This window comes from Melampsora larici-populina (genome assembly GCF_000204055.1).
Source record: "Melampsora larici-populina 98AG31 unplaced genomic scaffold MELLAscaffold_62, whole genome shotgun sequence".
Classification (NCBI taxonomy): Eukaryota; Fungi; Basidiomycota; class Pucciniomycetes; order Pucciniales; family Melampsoraceae; genus Melampsora; species Melampsora laricis-populina.
Genome location: NW_006768826.1, coordinates 500,242 through 520,623, shown reverse-complemented (window position 1 = coordinate 520,623; position 20,382 = coordinate 500,242). Strand labels below are relative to the sequence as shown.

At 38.6% G+C, this 20,382-nt stretch overlaps 4 protein-coding genes across 4 annotated transcripts; 3 read left to right on the top strand and 1 right to left on the bottom strand.

The window, feature by feature from the left end:
- Nucleotides 1-927: 927 nt before the first annotated feature.
- MELLADRAFT_112207 (uncharacterized protein) lies at nt 928-1,859 on the top strand (the record flags this gene model as incomplete). Its single annotated transcript, XM_007416603.1, has 4 exons — nt 928-1,186; nt 1,295-1,369; nt 1,439-1,685; nt 1,775-1,859. 4 exons carry the CDS (start codon nt 928-930, stop codon nt 1,857-1,859), a joined length of 666 nt encoding a protein of 221 aa, XP_007416665.1.
- A 6,400-nt stretch (nt 1,860-8,259) lies between these two features.
- MELLADRAFT_68142 (uncharacterized protein) lies at nt 8,260-10,490 on the top strand (the record flags this gene model as incomplete). Its single annotated transcript, XM_007416604.1, has 6 exons — nt 8,260-8,746; nt 8,917-9,021; nt 9,158-9,557; nt 9,599-9,859; nt 10,060-10,175; nt 10,333-10,490. 6 exons carry the CDS (start codon nt 8,260-8,262, stop codon nt 10,488-10,490), a joined length of 1,527 nt encoding a protein of 508 aa, XP_007416666.1.
- Nucleotides 10,491-17,751: 7,261 nt separating this feature from the next.
- Nucleotides 17,752-18,259, top strand: MELLADRAFT_93911 (uncharacterized protein; the record flags this gene model as incomplete). Its single annotated transcript, XM_007416605.1, has 2 exons — nt 17,752-18,208; nt 18,252-18,259. The coding sequence occupies 2 exons, from the start codon at nt 17,752-17,754 to the stop codon at nt 18,257-18,259; spliced, it is 465 nt and encodes a 154-aa protein (XP_007416667.1).
- Nucleotides 18,260-19,160: 901 nt separating this feature from the next.
- On the bottom strand, nt 19,161-20,362 carry MELLADRAFT_79345 (uncharacterized protein; the record flags this gene model as incomplete). The annotated part of the gene is made up of 4 exons (XM_007416602.1): nt 19,161-19,345; nt 19,447-19,630; nt 19,714-19,841; nt 19,964-20,362. 4 exons carry the CDS (start codon nt 20,331-20,333, stop codon nt 19,161-19,163), a joined length of 867 nt encoding a protein of 288 aa, XP_007416664.1.
- Nucleotides 20,363-20,382: the final 20 nt, after the last annotated feature.

The window sequence follows — 20,382 nt, the reverse complement described above, 5'->3', positions numbered from 1 at the left end:
TTTATAATGAGTTGGTTCTATACTGTCCTAGTATGTTAATGTTGCTCTCCCAAAATTCACCAGTATAACAAAGAAATTTGACAGCTCTCAAGAGTGGTTAAGACTTCTTTGATGGCTAAATTTCTTGAGAAAACGTGTAAAACTTTGAAAAACCTGACAATCTTCATCAGGGCTCTCTACAGGAGATTTCCAGGGTCCTTTTCACATGCAGCTGGCTAGTGGGTGAATGTGTTAGTTTACATAGTCCATTCATATTCTCAAACATCAATGTATGTGTTGCAATTGTATGTTGCAGGTCCATACACTCCCAGCAAAAGATGATTTTCCCAAGGAAAAAATGATCACATTTAATGCATTTTTAATTGAAAATGCTCATTTAATGCTGAATAATGCTGAATAATGCTGATTTAATGCTGATTAAATGCATTTTCAATCATTTTTTGCTCTGAATGTATCCATTTTTCACTTGGGAAAATTACTTTATGCTGGTAGTGATATGACCGTGAGACAAGTATCAAATCTACTACATTTCTGTCAACACATGTTTCATTGATTAAAGAATATCTTTGACATATAAATTAAATTGACTGCTTTGTTTCTTCATGGCAATCAAACTTACTAGTCTTTGCTTTGATCATCATGGAATATCACTTTTGGGTTCTGCTTGTGTTGCTCCGTCTATCTTACTCAGTATCAAGCTCAGTCAGCATAGAAAATCAACTCTACCAGCAAACCAGAGAGTTCAGTTCATCAAGAGGGATTGAAATTTTCAAACCTTTCAACATCTACTCTGATTCACCATCATTGCTCAGCTCAAAATCCACAGATAGAAAATTGATTGCAAAGAATTCTCAACTGTCTCAATACCAAGAGTTCAAAAGCATTCTCTCTTTGAACAAAAAAATATTACAAAGGAAAGGACTAGATATGAGTTTACAAGATTTAGCATCACCTTTCAACAGACTGTTTCCATGGGTCCCTTCAACAACAACATTCAGTCCAAAGGTTTTCAGTAAAGGACAACAATTTGAAATATCAATTCAAAAAGCAATTGAAATACTGGAAAATCACAAATTCCTTGATAGAGATTCTATCTGGGCACTTGCAGTCTTAAGACATCTTCAAGGTTATTTGCCAAGTGGTGACTTGGAGCCATTGAACAAAAACATGAAGCAGGGTCCCATAAGTTATGCTGCCCTTCTGCTTCATCTGACAAGGGGTATTATATGATTACTTCCTTTGAAAATTGAATGGTTTTGTTGATTAATGAATGTGGTGGTTTTTCCCTACATAGGTGCGGATCTTCTAGGAGTAAGTGCCACACTTTGGGAGGACGAGAAAGTTCCACAGCTGTCAAAGATTTCTTCAGGTGTGTTTCCTCCCTATCTTTGCTTGAGCATGTGATTCAATCTGATTTTGTGTGTATTGGAGTATGAAGCAATAGCAGAAGCCTCATTGAGATTAAAATTCATCATATGGATCATGTCCCAATTCAACAGGAATGAATCTACCAAATCCTCTAGATTCTTAGTTGAAATTTATGATATGTTTCTTCAGGAAAGCTGTCCAATGCAGCCTGAGAATTTCAAGGGCTTCTTGTTACTGTGTTCATCACATATAAGAGGCATGGATGTGTCAGATCAACTAGGACTAGAGGAGGGACTGGCATATGAAGCACTTCATATGTATGGAGAGATATATCCCATAGTCAGATACTTCATAGGGGAGGAAAAATTGAAGAATGATCAATTCAGGAACCGATTTGAATGTGAAGATATATTCCGGGGTATAACAATCATGCTAAGGACACCGTCTTTCAGTTCAATTGTGGACCTTCTTTCCCCATTCCTCCACTTTGAAAATTGGAACATGGACAATTTCAAGAAATTAATATATGCTATGATACATGCTAGACAGGACATCTCAAGATGGACAAAAAAGTCTTCAAGAGACTATACCTACACAGAAAGTGCACTGATCAGGCTATTACACCACATTGCTGTTTTCATTGATGGTTCAAAATTATATCTTGAAGCTCAAGTGGAGTGGATAAGTAGGTAATAATTTCTATGATGTTTTCTCGATGTCTACCAAAGGATTCATGAGAATCACTTTGAAATCTCAATTGAACCAATGCTGATCTCATGTTCACAATTGAAGACTTACTCAAAGACATCAGCTTAATGCTTGGGGAGAATTCTCTGGGGCCTTTGAAGGAGCTCATTTTGCCATTTCTTCAACTCCAAAATTGGAGTCTTGACATGTTTGTGCATGCAATTGATGTCATGATCAATTCTAGACAAGCAAGGTCAAGATGGGACAGAGTATCAACAGATTATTCTACTGCAGAAAGTAGGGTAATTGAGCTATTGTTACACCTTGCTGTCAAGGTGGATGGTGCAAGATCATATCTTGATGCTCAAGTGGAGCAGTTAAGTAGGTCACCTTCAAGATTTTATCCTCTTTACAAATCAGCCAGAAGGATCATCATATTCAACTTTTATAATCTGAATAGGAAAGACTAATAATTTATTCTCATAGGCAAATATCCTGTGCTTTTCACAGTCAAAAGACCTGCATTAGAATTAGAAGAGACTGGCCATGAGTGTTCAATTTGCATACATCCTATCTATCATCATGACTTTTCTGTTGATCTACATGGGGGAAATCCTGCAGGTCATGTATTTCACAAGGATTGCTTGCATGTATGTTGAAGAACTCTATCACCATTTGCACTTCATTTTTGTCTTAAAACAGCTTGCTTACAATTTGAATTTTTCATATCCACATGATAGCACATGATTTGTAGCAGGCCTCTGTCCCCATCAGGTCGTACAAGCTTCAAATGCCCAATTTGTCGGATGGAATCAGATATAGATACCAATGAACTGGACTCCAACACTGAATGAAGTAGTCTCCAAGGACTTGTATCTATGTGCTCTATGACAAAACAGGATCGTCCCAGAGGTTTTTCCATATATCAGGGAAGGATAAGAAGGCATCCAGATTTTGAAAGTTATTCTATAAGTAGTCCTTATATATACTCCCAGGATTCAAGCCTGGAAACTACAGCACCTATCTGATCCTCAAACACAATCTTTGTCACCCATAGACTTTGAATATAATATTCTTGCTTTTGTTCTGTTTATCCTTTCTTGCTTTGTAACTGAAAGTGTAGCTGCACCTTGAAATTTCTCATGAAAACTGGCCTCATCTCATTTCCCATGATCATGTACACCCAATAATGAATTGACTTATATGATTATGAGTTCAATGTTCCATAAACATTACTAAAACTGCACACCTAATCCATAACACCCACACTAATGTGCAGCACACTTAGTGACTAGGTGGCTACTGCTTACATACAGGCCTGCTCAGTTATCTGCTCATCTGGACAAGTGATCATTTTGAAAACATGCTGTGACTTTTTCAGCTTGACAAAAGGATTTCAAAAACTGACTGCATACACTGACTCAAAGGTTTGATGTAATTTCATCAACTAAACTTCATGTAACACCCTTCTTGTTACTAAGGCTGCCTGTCAGGGTGGCTATGAAAAGGAGCTTACGAAAGGTCTAGTCTACTGGTCGTAAGGGAGCCCTGACTGATATTCCGCTGGTTACGGGGAATAGGTACGTAATTCTTCCTTCAGGGTGATCCAGTGGAGCAGGAGGTGAAGTTAGTATATTATACTGACAGGTGACAAAGTTTTTATTCCGTGAATTAATTCACGACGGGACAGGCACACTGCTGGTTAGCAGGTGATAGCTGGTCAAGCCTGCGCCTGGATTATCTCCTAGGTAAGAACCTGGAGTAGCCTACGTCCAAAGGGTGTAGGGATCTTGCCAACCTTCCGGTGCAATAACTGGGTCTGAGACCAATAGAGGAGTAGGACTAACCTAAGTTAATCCAAAGATAATCCAGATTGTTCCTTAGAAACAGGAGAGGGATAACTACTACGGCTGGAAAGTGGTTTAAAAGGCGATGAAGCTATAAGTGAACAGTTATGGATCTCAAGGTTCAGAAACAAATCTAGGAAGTTGGAGTGACACTAATTCTAGGGGTTTGTTTAAAATAAGAATTTTATGCTTTTCAAACTGGAACTAATAATAAGTATTCTTTTGGAGAAGAACTTGCTTAGAAGTTGGAGGTCGAAGAAAACTTGGATACTTTAATTAGATGGTGGTCTGAAAAAGGATGAGGGGAATTAGGTGTCCTTCCTTTTTCTAGCGAGGGAGGACTGGTATTTATACCTATTCCTTCTCTAGCGTTGACTTGTGGTTGGGCTTCTAGGATTATGTCTTATCCTGGTGAAGCTAGGTTGTTTGTGTCGTTTTCCGATGGGATTCAATGTTGCTTCCCAATCCGGTCATTATTAAATGTAAGAGCTCTTTTGTGATAGAGTGTTATTTTATCACGCAAGGTCGCTTACTATTTTATTTGTATCACTCAGGTCTCTTAGTCTCTTGTCTCGTCATGGTTGTACTAACGGTTCGTGGGCAAGAGACTACTTTATTTGTAGTTCATCTTTTGATGTAATAGTTTTCCTGTTCTAGGGAACTTGTACAATTATTATTCTTAATACTAAAGTCTCTAGTCTATTTATGACTTTGAGTCTCTGATTATTTGTTGGGTCTTTGAAACTAGACCTCAAGTTGTAAGTGTTTTATTTTTATATATGTGTTTTTACTTTTTGTTAAGACAATTTAGAAAAGGAATCTGTTGTCTGTATTCTTTGATCTTTGATACTAGATCTAAAAAGGTGTATTAGTTTTTAGATAAGGTGATTAGTATAACTAATGGAGTGATGAAAACATAATATCAATTGTGAAGTCCTTTCGGTTCTTCTTGAGAAGAGCTCGAGGGCTGACACTGCCACTATACTATACTAGTATATTATACTATGGGTATAGTGTAGTTCAACTATACTATACTGACTACTATACCAGTACAGTTTGACCTATACTATACTGTAAAATATACCCAGTATAGTTGAATTTGCCAAATCTCCTGAAATATGCCTATACAACTTTTAAAAACAATATCTGACTATACTTCAGTATATTTAAGCTATACTGAGTATATTTCAACTATATTCTACTATCTTTAGAACTATACTATACCAAGTATAGTTCAGATGTGGTATAGTATATATAGTATAGTATAGTATAGTATAGTATAGTATAGTATAGTATAGTATAGTATAGTATAGTATAGTATAGTATAGTATAGTATAGTATAGTATAGTATAGTATAGTATAGTGGCAGCCTTGTTGTTACTGACAAATGACTTCAAGAAGCTATGATGGTGCATGTAGCCAATTTGTGGCACAATTTGGTCAAGGTGTAGAAAGTTACATGATGTATCACATATGATTTAATTATTCAGATCAGCAGATCACTGAGCAGACCTGTATGTGTGAAGATACTATCTTGCTGTGTGGTCAAAGATCATTATCTTTTTATGGTAATTGGAAGGTTTAGAAATGGAAGTTGTTAGAGTTAGACCAGAAGATCTCATGTGATGCATTGGTTAGTATGGAAATCAGTTTAGGTGTACAAAGGGCGGATTTGGAAAATCAAGTCAAGGGGTAAAATGGTGGATTCTTTGGGGTTTATCTTTTTACTTTTTGTAATTCTCTTTTCCTCACTTTTTCTGCTTCTTTTGGTGTCAAAAATAATCATGAAGTTTATCTCTAATATCATCTTCCTGAATTATCATTGATCAATGAGTCTAATACTGTTATCCTAAACTTAGATATGTTTTATTTTTATTTTTTCATTCCATCTACTTGTGATTGGGGGCTTTGAGAGAAACTAAAAGAAATCTCATGATACACCAAGAATACAGGACTGATAAGACAAAAGTAGAAATATAAACAGGCAACAATGTCACTATTAACAACATGCATAAAATCAATAGCCATCCTTGTTCAAAGAGATCAGACTAAGAAGATAATACTATAAGCTAGTGACCAACCACAAGTCTGCCATATACCTACTCCAGGTATAAGACGAGGGACTTCCCTTGACCAAAGAAAACAACTAACTTCTTATGAACCACTATCTTTACCCTACCCTTTGTCCAGTGAAGTCCAGCTGCTTGTTGCCATCAACAATAAATATTCCCATTTTTCTAGAATTTGTTTGTTAGAATTTCATACAAAGATTTAAGAAACATTCATTATTCAAGTTGGCCAAAAAGTGCCTAAAAATGTTTTTACTTTTGCCTCCCAAACCTTGAATTTTCATTCATTTTTTATAGAATAAACACTAGAATGTGCTTCTTGGGAAGGGCTTTCTGGAAGTTTTTTAAAAATTTGAAAGTTATAAGCTATGTTTTTATGTAGGGACATTTGAATTTTAGGCATTTTTTTAACTTGAAACCCCCTGAATCTTGTTATCCTGTTTCAATAAAATCCAAATTACTGAACTAGTTAGATTCTCCAATGGAAGTTCCATTGTAGGAACCTTTTCTGCTTGCCAGCTATTCCTTTGATGTAACTTCAAGACTTTTCTATTCTTATTTAGATGTCTTACTTACTACTCTGTTCTAGGAAAAGTAAATGACTTGATCAATTACCACGGTTCTTGCAAATCATTCTTGACAAGATCCCTGTAGTTTTTGAACTCAGGCTACTTGTGGATGTTTAAACAACCATCTTCTGCATCCCTCAGTAGGTCACTGTCAGTACTTCAACTCTTTGAATCTAGTTTTAGTGGATCATCACAGTCATATACTCACCACCACTCCATAGCTCTCAAAGTGATACTTTATAACATCAATCCTACGTACCCAATATATATGATTGTGAGGGTTGGGTATTCAAAAGAGTACTTAAGGCTCACTAAAAATGGCAAGGTAGGTTTGTAAATTTATATAATTAAGGTTATATTTCAAATATAATGTAATTACAATAAAATTATGAAGAAAAGAAAGGATGAGGGAGAGGGGAACTGGCCTGTTTGGGTAAATCCAGACAGGCTACAGTTAAATGACTCCTGAAGAGGAGATTATTATTATTAAGAATATGAAAGCTGGATCCAGGGCTTTCCTTCAATCTTCAAGGTGACCGATTGGAGAGTGAGGTATAGAGTCACTAGTCTGGTTGTTATAAAGTCACCAACTTATGGTTATTCAAAAGGTACACCAACCTGAGAGTTGATATAGGTCACTAACCTACGGTTGTTCAGAAGGTACACCAACCTGTGAGTTGATATAGGTCACTAACCTGTAGTTGTTCAAGAGGTAACTAACCTTGAAGTAAATTGGGAGGTCACTAACCTAGAAATGATCTACTTAGGGAAAGTAGAGGATCCAGAAGGTGAAGAAAGGGATTACTTTATCTTTTAGTCAGGAAGCTGCTTTAAAGATATGAAGTGAATCAATAGTCTTATTATTATAAGACTTTTGATTATGTACTTCAATTGAACTTTAAAGGGTTCTCTAAAAGATGTGTGTAATAAATTGCTTGAGGGAAAGTCCTTGAAGGTAGGCCTTTTCATGAGGCATGAAATGTGATGTCAGTCCATGAAGGCGTGCACTAGATAGATGACAGATAGGAGTGAGAGGGAAGAGTAGCGTGTCATCCTTAATCCAGAAAGAGGAATATCATATTCCTTCTCGAAAGAGACGGGATTACGAAAGCCAGATAATTTGATTAAATACGTCATAATATTGGAAATAAAAGAAAGGCGGAAGACATGATGATATATAAAGCATCAAAAGGAGAGAAGGACTTTCCTCCCTTTCTTTTTCTTTTCCTAGACCGTATCTTTTTCATCTCAATCATCTTTCCATTTACTGCACTGCATTTACTATCAATTATCCGTAATTCAACTTACTATAAGAATTTAAATTAGATATCAATTCATCCCTAGATTGATATAAGTTTACTACAATCCTTTAGGTTGTTACAAAATCTTTCTTGTTTGTTTCTAGATTACAAAGTCCTTTTTCAGAAGTACCATTCTCGTTTTTTAACGGGACTCGATTCATTGAATTTAGTTACGAACTCTTCATCGTTACTTCCTTGTTTCGATCTTTTCGTCGTTACTTCCTGTTTGGAGTTGTTGATAGCAGTCACCCAGCAGCTCTCTACGTTCACAAATTCATCCTTACTTAATCCGAGTCATTTCTAGATCCTTCACATATCTCTAAATTTTTAATACATCTGAAAGACAACACAAGTCGTCTTATAAATTGTTACGTCACATCCACCTTTAATAACATCGGTTGAATCTTTGTTTTTTCAAATGGCCAACAGTCAAACAACTAGCCGAATAACTCGTATTGCTAGAGGAGAGGCTATCGAAGAGGGAACAGTCATCATCGCCCCTCCTTCATCAACCACGACCGTTCCCCCCGCTGCTCCGGCGGATGATCTAGAAGGTACTGATGATCCCAACAATGATCAATTGGATGGTGAAACAATTGAAGAAGAGCGACGTGACGCGATAGCCAGGTCCATGGATAGCTACGCAGGAGAGGATGAAGTAGAAGATGATGAGGTAGAAGATCAAGAGTCGGAAGAAGAAGATTCCAAGGACGACACGTACAATGCAGAAGACGACCATGGGAGCCCAGACTCTTCATCTTCGGGAGAATCTTCAGCTTCATCCGATTCCGACTCCAGCACGAAGGCGGAAGATTCTTCTGAGGAAGATTCGTGGTCATCTGAATCTTCGAATGATTCGAGCGACTCGGATGATTCGGAATTGACAGTCAAGGAGAAAAAGAAGCGTAAGACATCCTTTTATCTTATCATATCATCCTCTAGCTCCCATCGTTTGAGCGCCCCACTTTAGGGAAGAGACTTTCTAGTCTACAGGCTACTCACGTAGCCCTGATTCAACATCTCCCACTGGTTGAGATTGGCTTCTAACAAAGCTGGTGTGTTTGTCCGAACATAGGTTCCAACATGTCAATCAAAGCAATCGATAAAGTGATTGCAAAAGCCCTTAAAGCGAAGGAGAAAGCAAAGGCCCTCTTAGCAAAAGAGAAAGCCCCTTCTAGAGGTAAGCAGACTCACCATCTGTATCATCCGGTTGTCACATACATGAGATACCGATGTCCAATTCCACTGAATGGTTAAAAAACGTGAACTTTCATCATACCTAGATAGGAAAGCGATGACGTAACACGGGAAACAAGTGTCGTCTTCAAAAACCAAGTCTTCAACCAACAGGAAGAGCATCAAGAAAGAAAACGGCATTCGTTTTCAAGAAGGAGCACCTTGCAAATCTTCCCTTCCTACTCTCCAACCTTATTGGGGAGAGGCCATGAAGAACTTATCAGATAACGTTCCCCTTACCGTTCTGAACCCAACATTTGTACAGAAAGACAAAGTCGAAAGTAGAAAGAACCAACCCGCCACGTCTTCGTCTAAGAATACTTGTAACCGAGGTCTCACTCCCCCATCCGAATATGCGATGACTTTCGGCGAATGGGTGGATGGTATAACCTTGTTGAGAAAGTACCTGAAGAAGGTATATCACTTCTCGATCTTATCTGATCAGTTAAGAGGTCACGTGAAGCATGTCAAAGACATCAAGTAAGATCTGGTTTATTCAAGAATTTAGACATTCCGCGTAGAACTGACAGATTGAATCACAGAGACGCTACCGAATGCTGGATGGTAGCTCTCCGGTACGATATCTTGTTTAGGGAACAACTGTTCGGTCACAGAGGTAAGGGCGTCCCAGTCCCGGATGCTAGTATCTATGTAGAAATCATTGAGAGGGCGGCGAAAGAGAAGGCAACTCGAAATGGTGAACTCAGCTCAGGAAATGAGAATCCATACGCTAAAGGAGCTCGATTTGAGCATCGTGATCCTATCACGGGGGTTTGGGAAGAGTGAGTGCCTTTTCCTATGGACGCCACGAGGGTAATAGTGAAAATGCTTAGCACTAAAGTAGACCAATAGAATTCAACAAAGGTCGACGGCTACCCTGTCCAAGAAGAGGAGGCGCCCTTTAACCCGTCCGAACTCGTCCTCGAATCATAGAAGAGCGACTCGCTTACCTAGAGCTCCTCGCCTCCCAGACATCATAGAGATGCTCCCGCCCTTATGAAGAGATCAAGCATCAGAAGTCCGTCAACCTAGTAACAGAGGAACAGCGCGTAGAGGTAGAGGTGGAGCGTCTAATGGTAGAGGAAGAACTCGCCAACAGTGAGTGTCCTTCAGTTGTCGGTACCTGTGATGCAGTCTTCTTTCCCTATCCTTTATGAAGGGGCTGTAGTGTGGTCGTATTTCTCGTTTTTTCTCGTTTTTCTTGAAATTGTGTTGTTTTTTGGTTGTTGCAAAAAAGCGCACTCACCCCCTGTAGCACGTGGTCTTATCTACCACCTTACTGTCCTTACCGCTCACCCAGTCACATGTCAGAATCCTGTGAACGTGTTGTATAAATGTTTGACAAAGGTTGGCTGGTTTGCGTTGGCATTCAACCCCTGGCTCGAATTATACGTATTGCTAGTCTTGATGTGATTCCCCTTGTCCGATGTTCCTTCAGAAATATACAACTATGAATTTTGATCGGCGTAATAACATTGTGTATTCTCCCCTAAAAAACTACCTTTTTGCCTTGGTCAGTCTAAACCAAAGATCAGCATCAAGACCTCGCCCGAATGAGGAGACGACATCTACACCACAAGAACCTACAGGTTTAACGGAGGTGCACATACCAATAAGGGACTCTTTGCCAAGGGACCAGTTCGACTCTCTACCAACTCGATGGCCAGAAAAACCTTACTGCGCTATGAACATAAGGATGTGGGAGGAAGAGTTGAAGAAGTATGGCCTACTACCGCAATTCAATTTTGTTCTAGAAGGCTTTAGGAACGGGTTTGATCAGGGTATACCAGATCATTGTATTGGTAGTCTTCCTTTTTACTGCCCACCTAACCACCAATCCTTGCAGGCAGTCAGGGATAAGATCATGGAGAACATTCGTAATGAAGTGCTAGAAGGGAGGATGTATGGCCCTTTCACAACAGCCGAACTACAATCACGGTTTCCTTTCTTTTGGTTGAGCCCGATGGGAGCCGTCATAAACGGCGATGGGTCCTTTAGGCCCATCAATGACCTATCTTTTCCAAAGAACAATCCAGACATTCCCAGTGTCAACTCTTTCATTAATAAAGACGACTTCAAAACAACATGGGATAATTTCTTGACGGTCTCCGAATTCGTAGCGGAAACAGAGGTTCCCATAAAAGCCGGTTTGTTTGACTGGGAGAAAGCGTACCGACAAATCGGAACTCTCCCAAGCCAATGGCCATTCTTACTGTTAACGTGCTTCTTAGGTTTTCAGTATATAGACACATGCATTTCATTCGGAGGCGTAGGAGGCTGTGGAAGCTTTGGTGGTCCAGCCGATGGATGGAAGGAATTAGTTAAGAAGCATTTTCGACTAAAAGAGGCTTTTAGATGGGTGGACGACAATCTTCTGATCAAAGAAGAGGCGAGCTCGCTAAGCATGGAAGAAGTTGTGGCTTATAGTGCAAGACTGGGAGTAAAGACAAATGAAACCAAATTTTCCCATTTTGCCGATGAACAAAAGTACATTGGCTTTCTCTGGAATTTCAAAGAAAAGACAGTATGCCTCCCGCTACAGAAACTACAGCTACGAATCAACCAACTCAGTGAATTTTTACGGCAGACACACTACTCTTATAAGGAGGTGGAGAAGATGAATGGTTGTCTAAGTCATGTTTCATACATCTTACCGCAACTGAGGTGTTATTTGTCTAGTAGCTTCCGGTGGGTGGCAGAGTGGCACGATAAGTACGCTAAGAGGATGATGGCGTCCGCGACGAGAGGGGACCTTAATGTGTGGATGGACGCTCTTCAAAGCTTTCCAAATAGACACCTCTTAAAGAAGAGAGAAGTGACAAACGTCGGTTGGGTCGGTGACGCTTCGACGTCCTTTGGCATCGGAGTGATAATTGGGAAGGATTGGTCACAGTTTAGATTACTACCAGGTTGGGAAACACCTATGGACCAACCCAAAAGAGGGATCGCATGGCTCGAAACGGTGGTGGTCCGTCTTGGACTACTGACATTGGCGAAACTAAGGAAGATGGAAGGAGGCCGCTTTCTGGTCTTAACCGACAACACCACGACGGAAGGGGTGCTACGAAACAAACGGTCCCGCGATTTCTGGGTGAACCAAGAATGGAAAGAAATTAGCTCTCTTTTATACTCTTATGACTGCCAGGTTGAACAACGAAGGGTAACTTCCCTAGATAATGCAGCGGATGAGCTGTCTTGGGGCATGTCCTCTTCCAAAGATTGGTTTAGACAGATCCATTTAGAAATTCCAGAAGACCTCACTCTCTGATTGAGAAACGCGACAGAAGAGGATCAGTTGGTGAGATAGAAGCGCTGACAGGAAGCAGAACCAAACCCAGAGCTGGTTATAGTACAGTCGATCCTTTTCTGGTACCTTAGTATAAAAATTTGTAGCTAGCATACGTGAGACCTTGTAATGTTAAGAATGAAACAATGTAATATTGTTAAATCCCCCCAATCCCATTGAAGCGGTCCCTGAGAACCAAGGTCGGTTGCTTAGGTAATAACGATAAATCCTGATAGCCCGGAGTCGGTATTACGAGAGCGAAGCTGAACGATTCAGGAGACTTTCTCAGGGACCAAAAAAAAGGTCCTTCAGGGTTGCTGAAATCAGGAGGTTATAAGTCCAGAGGGTCCACGAGATGCGGTTTGGTTTAGGAAAAAATTGAACCCATCCCCCTGTTTTATCTTCGGAAAGTTACCAATTCGGCTTCAACGTACAAGTTAATCCAGACAACCGTCTCTTAACTAGCAGTGGTAGAAAAAGTAAGAACATCAGCGAACATAGCACCTTCGCTATAACATCTCTGACTTGCTTTAAAAATTTTTTAGAAGATAACGGGATTCCAAGAATGAAGGACTTAACAACCTTTCTTCGAGTAAAAGATGACACTCCTCGACGACTCACAAGCACTCAGAGACACATGATACGGGGCGGATGGAAGAGGAGTACCCTAGAATCTTATGCGTCTGGTGTTAAAAAATTTAAAGTCTTTACAACGCAGTTCGGCCTAAAACCATTCCCAGCAGCTCGATCTACAATCGAATCTTTCATTGTATGGGCAGGACACAACCATAACAAAAAAGCTACAAACAAGCCAACACTACACCAAATGTAATCTTTACCGGGTGGTAAAGAAAACTACTGACATAGAAAAGTCCTGAGGCAACAGGAAGAGAGCTAAAAATCTGAAAAAATATGCACCTTGTTCCTAGATGTTGGGGCGTCATGATGAGTATTTTTTTGTATTTTACATGCAGATATTGGTTAATGTACTAACAATAAAGGCTGAAAATCATCAAAAACCCACCTGTAACAATACCTGAAATTTGGGTCATGATTATAAAGACAATATTTTGTGGTCTAAAAACTTCAATAACTTTTGCAATTCTGCTCCAAATAACTTGATTTTTGGTTCATTCAAAAGCTGAACCATTCTCCTTTACACTTCATAATGTCAGCAAGGTGCTATCTAGTCATTTGAACGCTCTACATATGTCCAAACAGTTCTGCATGAATAGCTCTGTAGGACCTTCTTCAGACGGGCTACAGATGTGATGTCTCAATGAAAAATGTAGAGCAAAGACTCACCTTTCCAATGAACCAAAAATCGAGTTATTTGATTCAGAACTGCAAAAGTTATTGATGTTTGAAGATTTCAAAAACCTGTCTACAAAATCAAGGGCCAAATTTCAGGTATTGTTACAGGTGGGTTTTTGATGATTTTCAGCCTTTATTGTTAGTAAATTAATCAATATCTGCGTGTAAAATACAAAAAAATACTCATCATGACGCCCCAGCATCTAGGAACAAGGTGCATATTTTTTCAGATTTTTAGCTCTCTTCCTGGTGCCTCAGGACTTTTCTATGTCAGTAGTTTTCTTTACCACCCGGTAAAGATTACATTTGGTGTAGTGCAATAAGAGTGGTGACGATACACAAATATTTGTCTGCAATCCGGACTTGGCACGATTTTCATGGACAGCGATGCCCGACTATTAATGAGACACAAATGAAGAGTATTCTACGTTCATCGACGAGGTTGGAAATGGAAGCGAAGTTACTGGGAGGCGACAGAAAACCTGTATCGCCAAAAGCTCTAGCACAACTACTCGACTTCATCCAGGACAATGAGGTGGATCCGGTAGGGATTACTGCGTTGGTCCTCACAGCGTATTGGGGTTTGGCTCGAATAGGAGAACTTGTTTATAGAACAACGTCCTACAATAAAAGGGACATCCAAGCCGTTCTAAAGTCTGATTTGCAGTTTATCTCGGTAGGAGGACAACGAATGGCGAAGATAACGCTTCGTGATGCAAAGACGTCTAAAAATGGCGAGCTACAGTATCTATTACTTAGAGAAACAGGCGGCCGCCTCTGCCCATTCAAAGCTTTAGGACGGCTAGTGCAAAGAATGGAAAGGGTAAAAGACCCAAGACTTTTTATGACTTGGAGAGATGGTGGGACAACAGCGATAACAAGACCAATCTTCATTAAGGTGTTAGAATCAGCTTGGGGAAAATCGAGCAACATGACAGGCCACGCCTTCAGGATAGGCGGCGCAACACTCTTGACAAGAGCAGGGGTTCAAAAGGAAGAGATAAAACGCCTGGGCCGTTGGAAGTCGGAATGCTGCTCACTGTACCAGCGAGAGTGGTCAGAGATAGAATGGCGGTGCGCACAATATGTGCTAGATAAGGAGAGATGCAAAATCCCTACTTACGTGTCATGAAATGTATATAGACCTTTTAGTCTCTAAAGTACGTTAGAAGTGAATCTTTAAGAAGAATCTGGCTGATTGGGAAAACGTGTGGCTAGCGACGGTGTGGGGAAGAGCCGGAGAGGCTCAGGACCGACACTAACCTGAGTGAAAGGAGACCCCGGCTCCCCACGCTCTAGTCTTTCAAAGGGGTAACTCCTTCAGGTTCTAGATAGGTTAAGAAAAACCTCTTGTAGAAGCCTGGAAAGGAAGTTACCTCTTGAAAACTGGCTTCCCCAAAATTCACAAGAATTTTCGGGGAGGCCTCTAGCCCACATAGTTTCTTGTCTTGTTCAGTAAATAGACTGAAGAAGACAAGACTCAATTCTTATGAAAGACAATTGAGTAGCGGAATAATGGATAGGCCTTTTCATGAGGCACGAAATGTGAAGTCAGTCCATGAAGGCGTGCACTAGATAGATGACAGATAGGAGTGAGAGGGAAGAGTAGCGTGTCATCCTTAATCCAGAAAGAGGAATATCATATTCCTTCTCGAAAGAGACGGGATTACGAAAGCCAGATAATTTGATTAAATACGTCATAATATTGGAAATAAAAGAAAGGCGGAAGACATGATGATATATAAAGCATCAAAAGGAGAGAAGGACTTTCCTCCCTTTCTTTTTCTTTTCCTAGACCGTATCTTTTTCATCTCAATCATCTTTCCATTTACTGCACTGCATTTACTATCAATTATCCGTAATTCAACTTACTATAAGAATTTAAATTAGATATCAATTCATCCCTAGATTGATATAAGTTTACTACAATCCTTTAGGTTGTTACGAAATCTTTTTTGTCCGACCCGCCCTCCCTAACACAGTGATGGAAACCAACATAGTGTGTTTTCCAGGGGAGACCCCGGCTCCCCACGCTCTAGTCTTTCAAAGGGGTAACTCCTTCAGGTTCTAGATAGGTTAAGAAAAACCTCTCGTAGAAGCCTGGAAAGGAAGTTACCTCTTGAAAACTGGCTTCCCCAAAATTCACAAGAATTTTCGGGGAGGCCTCTAGCCCACATAGTTTCTTGTCTTGTTCAGTAAATAGACTGAAGAAGACAAGACTCAATTCTTATGAAAGACAATTGAGTAGCGGAATAATGGACTGAGAGAGGAGGGGTTTATATACTCTCCTCTCCAAACCTAATTGTAGTGATATTTGATTGTATCATTACTGTGGTTTAGGGTTTAATGATTACCATTAATTATTATTATTATTATTATTATTACATAATTACATATACGTGTCATGTAATTTATGTAGTATAAGCATTTTAACTCTTGACACTGAGTTATGAGGTGTAATTGGTGTTTTATTACATGTTACATATGTTTTTAAATGTATATGTATATGTAATTTATGTTTGTATATGTTTTATTATATCTTACATGTGTTTTATAAGCTGTATGTACATGTAATTAGGTTTATAAGTGAAAGTTCAATATTATAAGTTAGTTTTGGGTACATGTATATGTACCCAGGGCTGACAATGTACCAAGTAAACCAAACTACTTAGCCACTAGTGTAAGTGCCACCCTAACATTCAGGCCCCCACTAAAATTGGATTTTGTTAATTTGTGGCCTCTATTTGAGGCTCAACCACTGCATGTATGCTCTAAGCTCCTCATAATCCTCATAAACAGAGAGCACCCCAAGCTGGCAACAGTGCTCTACAGTCTATTATGGGTGGTACTGTAGGGCAGGATTGCTAGAGTGCACAGGTCTTGAGAGCATCCCCAGCCGTGTGCCGTAAACCGTGACATACGTAGATTTGGAGTATTTTTATCCACAGCCGTTACCCCAAATACATACTTAGCTTAGGCAATTCTCTACGTGCGAGCCAAAATAGGCCAAATATGTTCTATTTTGGCTCGCACCCCAAATCCTTCCGTACCTCACTTTCCCCATAACTCCAACCTGTACAATTGCACTCTCTGCAAATCATACACCTCGATGATGAGCTAACCCATAATACACTTTGCAAAATATGCTACAAGCCGTACTGTACGGCACCACGGCTGTGCATGGTTCAAAATCCATGCATCAAACAGTACCCTAAGCGATCCGTGCGACCCTCCGTACGGTACGAATTTACGGCACGGCTGGGGATGCTCTGAGTCCATAGAATTGGGACCAAATCAAGCCAGACTGATTCTGGTGAGAGGGAACCAGATGTTGACTTGATAGCACATGAGAAAAATTTCTTTCTTCACCCCAACTTTTTCTCTTCCTCTCTTTTGCTTGTTGCTGAACTGTTAAAACTCCTACACATCACTACTCTCTTTCTTTTCACTTCTGAAAAAAAATTGTCTTGCTCACCCACCTCCTGGGATTTGTTCTCTCTCCATGGAGGGTAAGGGTAATTGGTCCTTGAAAAAGGTAGATTTCAACCATTTACTCTCCTTGGGGGTACCCCACATCACCTCTTGCTGCTTGTCCTAGACTTTCTAGGATAGCTGGTTGGGTTGTTTACAATGCCTGGAGTAGGCCTTTCTCTTGCAGGACAAACTTATAGAAAGACTTGGTGAGGTCACCCAGTTACTTTCTCATCACAGCTCCCTATTTCCCTCTACTGTCCAAGTAGTGGATTGATAGGCTTTTAAGGTATGTTTGCCGTTACAGTAAATGTTCCATCAAACACAAACTCTGGATAATTATATACCTTTGAAGATGTATTTTCAAGACTAATTTGCTATTGCTTCTTTTCATAGGTTGTCAAGAGTATCTCTGATCAGAAAGGATTTCTACTCGAGGATACACAAGCACTTAAGATCTGTTAAGAGAGGCGTTTGATCAGAGAGGCGGTAGGTGTGGATTTACCAAAATGCTACTTGCTCTTTCATTCTTCAAATTGCCCAAATCCAAAATCCAAAAACCAAACCAACTCAAGAAACGAGTAATCAAAGAAAGAAAGAAAGATGTCAACCTCACCTTTACCATCAACTTCAACCTCAACTTCAAATCAAATCTTAATCAAACCAACTTCAACATCAACCTCCAATCAAATCCATCAAACCGAACCTCAAAAAAAAAGTTCAATAAAAGAACACGAAATCCAAAGTTACAATCTAACCCATCAACTCTTACCACACTCAAACATCTATAAACTAATGAAACAATCCTTACCGAACGAAATCAAAATCACAAACTCATCTAAAACTTTAATCCAATCATGTGTTTCTGAATTCTTGATCTTTATCTTATCACATTCGAATTCATTACTTTCGAATCCATCATCTAAATTTACCGTTGTTCATCATCATCATCATAAAAGAAAAACTATTAATGGTTTAGACCTACTGAATTCGTTTAAAGAATTAGGGTTTATTGGATATTTTAATGTTTTGAAAATTTATTTAATTAAATATAGATCTAGTTAAGTTTCTTTCTTTCTTCTTTTTTTTTTCAAATGGATAAGGGTTCTGATTGGTTTTTTTTGTATATTTTGGTTTGGAATAGTTGTTAACCAAAATAATCATAGGAAATCAATCAAATCACAATCACAATCTCAATCTCAATCTCAATCTTTAAATCAATTACAAATCCAATCAGAACTTACTACAACAGATCCAATTGATTCAAGACCAACCAAACGAATCAAATCATCCAATCCAAATCCAAACACAACAGAAGAATAAAAACCTTTCAACCTGATCTCCCAAACCTATCAATCAACCAAAAAAAACATTTTGTTTCATTTTATAAATCTTCTTTGTGATCTGTTTCATGCTTGTTGTGATCGTTGATGTTCAAGAAAACTTTCAAAACCTTTTTTCTTCCAAATTATTTGTACAAAAAATATCTACGAACTTTGATTTTTTTTTAAATTTGCAACTTTATATATGCTTCTATATCTATGTATATATTAAACCAACAGAAATAAGTCACAAAAGAAACCAAAAGGTAAAAAAATAGATCGTAAAAAAATCCACAAATGAAAGTTACAAACTTCAACAAAAAAAATCCAATGATGACTTAAATATAATCAAATCAAACCTCTGACCAAATTAAACACAGAGAAAAAAAATCAATCGGGAATTTCAATTCCGAATTCTTTCTAAAACTAAATCCCATTCACTTTCAGCCACTCCAGCACCTTCTAATCGATTTAATTTAATTTGACGTTCTTCATTCAATTCATCAATCAATTCCCTCAAACTATTTTTTTCTTCTTGATTCAATTCTGTCTGATCAGACTGTAAAACGATAGTCGTAATAGCTCTTAAAGCTTTCTCAACACTACAAGAAAAAAAAACCCATACCCAAAAGAGAAGATTAAGATTAATGAAATGTTTAAGAGATAGGAGAAGGAATTGTAAACACTCAACTAATCTTCATCTTGTGATAATCCTTCACCATTTAAACCAGTAGGAATTCCAAGTGTAGGTGAAACTGAACTGATTAAAGTTTTGAAAAGATGATGAGACCTTAATGAATTTAAAATCGAATCGGATTGCATAGCCAAAGAGTTAATCAAAAACACCGTTTTTCTTCGAAGATTCATTGAAGGACCTAAACCAAAACCAAAACCCAAAAGAAAAACCAAACATAAATAAATCAACCGAAAAGAAGAATGGTTTGGTTTTTGTTGCTGCTTTTGGAAATTAAATTACCTTTTAAGATTGTATTTAAACTTTCTAATCCTGATGAATTGATAAACGAACTTAATGCATGGGTAGAAGAAGGAGCATGTTTTAAAGTTGAACTTAAACAATATAATGATTTAGCTTTGGTTTCTTCATCATTTGATTGATTTAAAACGTTTAAAATTAATGGAATCGGATCATATTTTAAAAACTGAAATCCACCAAAGAAAAACAAGACAAAATCGGATTAGTTTTATTTTTTTCGGGAGGGAGCGGGGGGTTTGGGGATCTTACGGCTAATTGAGATTTTGGATTGTTTTGGACTGAGGTACCGATGATCCAACATGTATAAAATTGGATTTGATCATTAGGTTCTTCTAAAAGTTTAATTAATTTAGGCCAAACACCTAAAACTTCCAAATCTAAAAAAAATAACAAAAAGACCGTAAAGTAAGATAATGATTAAACCAGAAAACCCAAAAAAATAGAGGTTCATATATATATCAATGAAAGTTAGATTTGAGTTTAGGAAATTGAATCATACCATTAGCATTATCTAAATCTTGAACAAGTTCTTCTAACCCTTCACCCGCCTGAATTCTTTCCTCAATCTGAACTTCAAGATTTTCAAAAACATTAATTAATTCTTTAATCCGAATGGCATCTGTTCTACCTAAAATAGTATCTAAGATAGATGTATCTAATTTTTTTATAGGTTCTTGTTTTAATACTACTGATGTATTTGAATTGGTTTCTAAGTTTGGTCGAAAGTTTATTTCAAATGGTCCTTGTGGGTCGTTGGGATGTGCGGTTATTGAGGTCGGTTCTGGGCTTGTGGGGTTTGGATTGGTGGTTGTGTTTTCTACGGCCCAGTGTAGTAAGTCGTTTAGTTTTGGTGCTGATGGGTTTGGCATGTTTTTGGTTTGGTTGGTTTTGCTGGTTGATTGGTCGGTCAGTTGGATG